The sequence below is a fragment of the Octodon degus genome, unplaced genomic scaffold (assembly GCF_000260255.1).
Source record: "Octodon degus isolate 3935 unplaced genomic scaffold, OctDeg1.0 scaffold00102, whole genome shotgun sequence".
NCBI classification, from domain to species: Eukaryota; Metazoa; Chordata; class Mammalia; order Rodentia; family Octodontidae; genus Octodon; species Octodon degus.
The window spans coordinates 4,101,794-4,108,065 of record NW_004524678.1 but is presented as its reverse complement, the minus strand read 5'-3'; the positions used below and the strand labels follow the sequence as shown (position 1 = coordinate 4,108,065).

Genomic DNA, 6,272 nt, shown 5'->3' with positions numbered 1-6,272 from the left:
ATCGAGATCATAACAAGGCCTTACATGCTAAACTATTTAAATCTGGAAAACATTTGTATATCAGAATTTTTTCTTAGAAAATCCTTTTTCCTCCCATGAATCATTGACTTGAGTATGACATCTCAGTTGACTAATGACACATTCCCAGTCTTGTCTGTGTTGAAGCCAGAGATTGGCTGAGATGCTGGACCTGGGGTCCTGTCTGTCTCGTTTTGTTTTGTTGATGTGGCAAGGTTTACTGGCAGGTTTTTTTTTTTTTGTTTGTTTTTGTTTAATACTTCTTTCTATTACTTTTTAATTTGTGCTGATTACAAAATACTCCAGCATCATAGCCAGATTCAGGAGGTTTCCCTTTGCAGTGACCACAGCCACAATAACAAACAGGGCTCTTCCCTCTTCTGTTCCTTCCATGGATATGCGTGGAGGTCAGAGGTCAGAGGTCAGAGAGCAGCTCCACACTAGTCAGGTCCTCAGAACCCATGGCCCCTTCTGGGTGCCATGAACATCCTGTGGGATTTTCCTGTCTACTTTGCAAACTTCATCTTTACAGGACTTTTCCCCCCAGTATGCTTGTTCCCAGGAAGTTAGCATCTCTCTCTCTCTCTCCCCCCCCTCCCTCTCTCCCTCTCTCCCTCTTTCCCCCCTCCCATTCTGTACAGAGTTAGTGACTGATTATTTAACATTCATTTGGGAGGAAAGATCACTTGTTAGGCAGACAAAAGCTGCAGTTCACACTCAGAGAACAACTCACTTTGTGGATAATGGGATGGGACATGGGAAGTTAGGGACCCTCTTTAAAATAAAACACTGCCTGAAAGAATGAAATACAAGTGCGTTTTTTCATCCACAGAGAAGTTTCTTGATCTGATGAAAGCCATATTAAGGCTGAGGCGCAGACCTATGTCCAGCACCCACAATCCTTTCTGTCTCCTGGAGCCAAGTGTGTGTGGCTCAGCTCACACTTGTGGGGGGCTTGCTGTGTGCCAGTCACCGCTATGTCACTGGGGCTGTCAGGAGATGTTGTGGGGCTCCAGGAGACACTCAATCATGTGAGGGTTTTTTTTTTTGATAATGTTTTAGTGCTTTGGTATTCTATTTATTTATTTTACAAAAATTTCATCAGACATAGTTGCTGCTTAAACCTTAAGCCACTCACCCTTCCTTCTCTTTCCACCACTAACTACAAGAGGGGTTTTGCTAACCCTTCGTTGCTCTCTGACAGTCACCTCAACATTAGCCAGCTTCTTCTCCCACAGCGGGCCAGGCCCTAGCCACAAGACCCAGCGGTAGACAAGGAGTCCTTTACACCCAGAGTCTAGCACAAGGTCAAGCTCAGTAAACACGGGTGGACCCAGGAGAGCAGGTCTTCATTTGCAGATGGTTTTCTTTAGAGATATGAAACACAGTTTCAGGAAAGAAGTTGGGCAAAGCCAAAGGCTGTTTTTGTCCTTGTTTCCCTCTGTGTCACTCCAAGTCATCACATTTCTAAATTCTGCTGTAAAAATCCCCATGAGTAGGCTGATAAACTTGCTTCTCTGCCTAGGTCCTGGGCTCACAGGAGTAAAAATTGCCGCTCTTGTGGAGCTCACGTTGATTCATTTTTCAGCTGTAGTTTAAACAAAAGGAATAAAAGAATGAAGCCCTTCCACCCCAAGCTACCAAGGAGCGTAGCTTCCTTCTCCCTTGGAAGAGAAACACCTTCCCTCAGTCCTCAGCCAGGCCCTGGGGCTAACAGATATTTATTGAGCTTGACCTTTTGCTAGAGTCTGGGTGTAAAGGACTCCTTGTCTACCGCTAGGTCTTGTGGCTGGGGCCTGGCCCACTATGGGGGAAGAAGCTGGCTAATGTTGAAGTGACTGTCAGAGAGCAACGAAGGGTCAGCGAAACCCCTGTTGTAGTTAGTGGTGGAAAGAGAAGGAAGGTTGTCATGGTCAGATCTGTGCGGAGGAGCTTTGACAAAGAAGGCATGCTCGCCTGGTGTGAAGGGAGCAGGGAGATCAGGCTGTAGCCTGGCAAATCAGCACACAGGACAGAAGTGCAGGATGTCTTCTTAGTGTTCAGAATCGCTGTCTAGCCTCATGGGGTTCTACCTGAGCTCCCTGAAGAAGGTAGGTACCTTGGAGCAGAATGATTTACTCTTTCAACTCAGGCTCCACCGAGATTCACCTCGCTGTCCAGTTAGGTTATGTGGCCCGTACGGGATGCTACAGCCCTGATAGCTGCTACAGATCAAAGGATGGGGGAGGACCCCAAGCTCCGAGGGCAGTTTAATGTGGTTGGCCGGAAGCCGGTATTGAGCTGAAACTGCACTGTGTGCTTGAATAAGCTCTATTAGCCACTGGTGACTTTTGATCCCCTACTTCTTGGGGGGAGAGGGTATCGAATTGACAACCCCCTAGTTAAAAGAGGTGCCCCTGCATTATTGATTCTCCCAGGGACCTGGTCACTCACTATGTTCTCTTCCCACAGTGCTTCTCACACAAGCGCCTGGAGCTATCTGAGAGAAGAGGCCCATATAAATTATTCTTTAAAGAAAGAAACGTATTTCCCTCTACTGCCTCTGCTTTCCAAGCAGATCTTCAAAAGCTAGCTTAGCAGGAGGTTACCCTGCCAACCTTCAAAAACTCGCTTATGGGGGTCCTAACAGGCAGGGCAGCAGTGAGGGCGGGGATTGGAAATCTGAGGAAGAAAGTGGGAGACACTGGCCAGGAGGAGGGTTTGCTCTCTCTGGGTCGGTGCTGCCTCATCTGCTGCTCGGAGTAGCCTCACTGGTTTTGATTTATTTCTAAAGTTGAACAACAACGTCCTCTCCTTCCTGCTGCCTTCATGGGCCTATTTGAAAGCATTGCCCAACAATCATATTCATTTCTTCCGGGCTGAGCTACGTGAAGGTAACTCCCCGAGTGTGATGGATTTGAAGAGCCAGCTGTCACCCTTAGCCCACACATTTTTTCTATTTCTTACGAAATTGCCAGGAACTCACCCTAGATTCATCATCCTCTCCCTGTGCGTCTCTTGCAGACTCGTACAAGCGCTCTTATTTCTAAGTCATCAACATTTCAGGGAGAAGTATTTTCTCAGAGGTCTTTGTTTGAGGACTTCATTATCACAAGAGAAAGAAGATAGAGGCAGGAAGGGACCCAAGAGGGGGGAAGGGTGCAAAAGAGAAGCGGCCCTAAAATAAGGTTCTTAAGAGCAAGATCTCCCCAGGAGATCTTGAAGCTCCCCAGTTCATTCTTGGGGATCACTCTGCTTACCTGGATGGCACAGAGAATGCAGCAGGACTGGGACAGCTCAGTGGGATCTCAGGACTCTCGGCAGAGGCAGGCTGGGTGGGGGCTATGTGGTTCACTTTCTGGCCTGTGACTTTCAGAGGGATTCTTAACTTTTCTGGAGTTGCGAAGCAGAGGTAGTAAGAGTTATCTTCGAAAATGCCTCTGGCCTAGGGGAGAAATCAGGGCAGGCAAAAACCAAGCCCTTGTCAGTGCCCCAGGATCACAGTTGGATCACATCCTGCAGCCTCAACCTTGATCAGCTCCGCTAGGGAAAAGGGGTTATTTAAGAAATGATATGGGCAGAAAGAGGGAGCTGGGCATGACTTTTTAGATTTCTCTCAAAGGTGGATGATGCTCTTGGCTTTCCTGGGAGGTAGGATTTAGACAGAGGTGATGCTAGTGACAGATCATTACTTGTTTACTGGGACACCCGCTGGGATGGTTTGTGTCACAGGGAACAGTAGAAGCCAGCGGCACATGTCCCCCTCTCCTTCTCTGAGTAGTCTCTGCCTGCAAAGAGCCCAGGTCTTTCCCTGTCCCCCCTCCTACTCCTCACACGTCCGCCCTCTCCAGGAATGTCATCTATGACATGGTGGAGTTTTCATTCATTGGCATATTTCTTCCTAATTGCTGGTGAGGAGAGAGCATATCTAATACTCACTCAGCACCCTAGATCACAATAATAATAGCTGACACGTGTAGCCCCGAGGTGAGATATTGTAAAACCTGGCAATTGCTGAACTCTGCGTCCTGTTTCACGACTTTGGGGTTCAGCCTTGGCTGTCTATGGGCTGCACCCAGAGCATAAGGCTGACTCCGCTGCAGAAGCCAGGTTACCCAGAATTCCCAGCGGTAGTCTCTGAAATTTGACTTGAAGCATAGAGAAAACAAAAACAAAACAAACCAAAATAACAAGAAAAACATTGAAAATGTTGATTTTGTAAATCTTGTTTATTTCCCGATGTCTTGCAGATATTTCCCAAACTCCTGTTCAGCACTTGGGAGAAAAATTGTAGCTATGTACAACAGCTTTACTAGCAAATCATTAAAAGAACATATTTTCCCTCCCCTGATGGAGATGCTAATATTTTTAAACTTATGTAAGTATGAACCTTCCATGAATTTTTCTACATATATTTTTTTTTCCTGAATAACGAACTTCTTGCGTGTAAAGTAGACAATGAAAAAGACTGTCCAGCTGTAACACAGTGGCTGGGCTGGTCTGAAACCCGGGGTGGTACGGACTCTGGATTCTAGCGCTTCTTCTGGGCTGTGGAGAACAGGCGCACAGCCCTGTGGCCAGCGTTTCAGTTCAGCTTAATCTTTAAATGAGCTGGACTTGAGGGCTGAAAACTCACACTATTCTCTGATTTTCTAGAATGAGGACAAGAGGGCCAGGGAGATAGCTCAATAGAATAAGTACCTGCCTGGTAAGTGCAGGGTCCTGAGTTCCATCCCCGGTACCACCCAAAAAACAAGGAGAAGTAAGAGGCAGATCTATTTTATTTATTTATATTTTCTTGGCTGGCTCAACCCACCTGGGGGGCAAGGCTGGCTTGGCATATGGTCCCCTGCACCTGCCTAAGCTTGCCTAAACAGGCGCTTTAGACCGCTGAGCTGTCTCACCTGCCTGAGGCAGATCTATTTTTCAGTGTTTTTGTTTTTTACCTGTTACCCAACATAGCATGGGCTTAGCTCTTCATGCTTCACATATGTGTTGAGCTGGGACATTTCTTGCCTTGTGCCTAACAAGGTTTCACTTAGGTAGCAGAATATCCAGTTTTCTTCCAGGCCCTATTACGTCTTGAAGAAAGTGGTTTCTGCTGGCTTTAGCCTGAGCAAGGATAACGGTTGAATAAACTCTTCCACTATCTGTGTGCTAGGGCTATGACATTGGTGCTATTTTAAGATTCAGCTTTTGGTTTTACTCTTTGTACCTGTTCTTCAGACTCGTCTGAGTGCATAAAAGGCTTTGCCAGTTTAGTGACTTGCAGCTTAGAAACCTGTTCACCTACAGGGATGGATTCTTCTCGATTGTGATGCAATGGCAAGGGATTCAATTCTGAGGGTTGCCAATGATTTCTATTTTCCAGGCAAAGCCCCATTGCTTACGGATCTAAAGAAACCAGAGGAAAAGGTGCCTCACACGATGAACTTCTACGTCCAGCCTGAACCTGGGGTGGTGCTAGGAGTCTGGTGAGTTCAGCGATTGGACACAGGGTTTGCATGATGGGTGAGGCCCTTAGAAAGGCCAGGGGAGCCAGACTGTGTCACCTGCCTGTGTGGAGGGAGGTGCTCCTGGGAGGCAGCTGGGAATCCCTGGTGAAATCTGATCCGCTCCATTTCTCTTTTCAGCAATTTAGCTTTCTAGTGTGAAATCTCTTAGGTGTTTCTCTTAGCCTCTGGCCCTACCCGCTTCTTCCACCTTATTCCACACTGCTCTGGCTATGGACATGCTGGCCTCTGGCACACCAAGCTGCAGCAGCGTGCTCTGGTCCCTCCGGTCTCTCCTTTTGTCTAACTGCTCCTCTTTTTTTGTATTTCGCTTGAGCTGGTGGGCTTTAGGAGCTCCCGCTCCCCATGTTAGGTGAGTGCCCTTGTGGTCATCTATGCCTGTCCCTTAGGCCACTTCTTCCTACCAAAATGACTTAGATGTTGGCATGATGATTTGCTTAATGCCTGTCTTCCCTATCAGACCTGGCTTTTATGGGTGATGGGACTTTCTTGTGGGTTTTCACCAACTAGTATAACTTTTGGCACAAAGAAGGCGTGTGATAAAGAAGTGTCAAATGAGGTCCTGAGCATCCTATTGCCTTTTTCTCTTGTGCTCATTTCAGTGTTTTCCTCTGTTTGTTCCTCCTACTTGTTTTTAGCTGCCAAATTTCCAGCGCCCTGTTTGCTCTGTATTTCCTCTCTCTGCGTTTAAACCTCCGATCACTGAATGCTTGGCCACGTGGTTGTGCATGGCTTCTTCGCAGTCTGCACTTAGTGCTTCAG

General features: G+C 47.1%; 1 protein-coding gene across 1 annotated transcript in view; it reads left to right on the top strand.

Moving 5' to 3' along the window:
- The window catches only part of Abhd12b (abhydrolase domain containing 12B), a 25,245-nt gene that overhangs the window by 3,196 nt on the left and 15,777 nt on the right, over window positions 1-6,272 (top strand). The window contains exons 3-4 of the mRNA XM_004638793.2: window positions 4,248-4,375; window positions 5,369-5,471. Coding sequence (XP_004638850.2) covers window positions 4,248-4,375; window positions 5,369-5,471 — 231 coding nt within the window. The remainder of the gene's footprint in view (window positions 1-4,247; window positions 4,376-5,368; window positions 5,472-6,272) is intronic.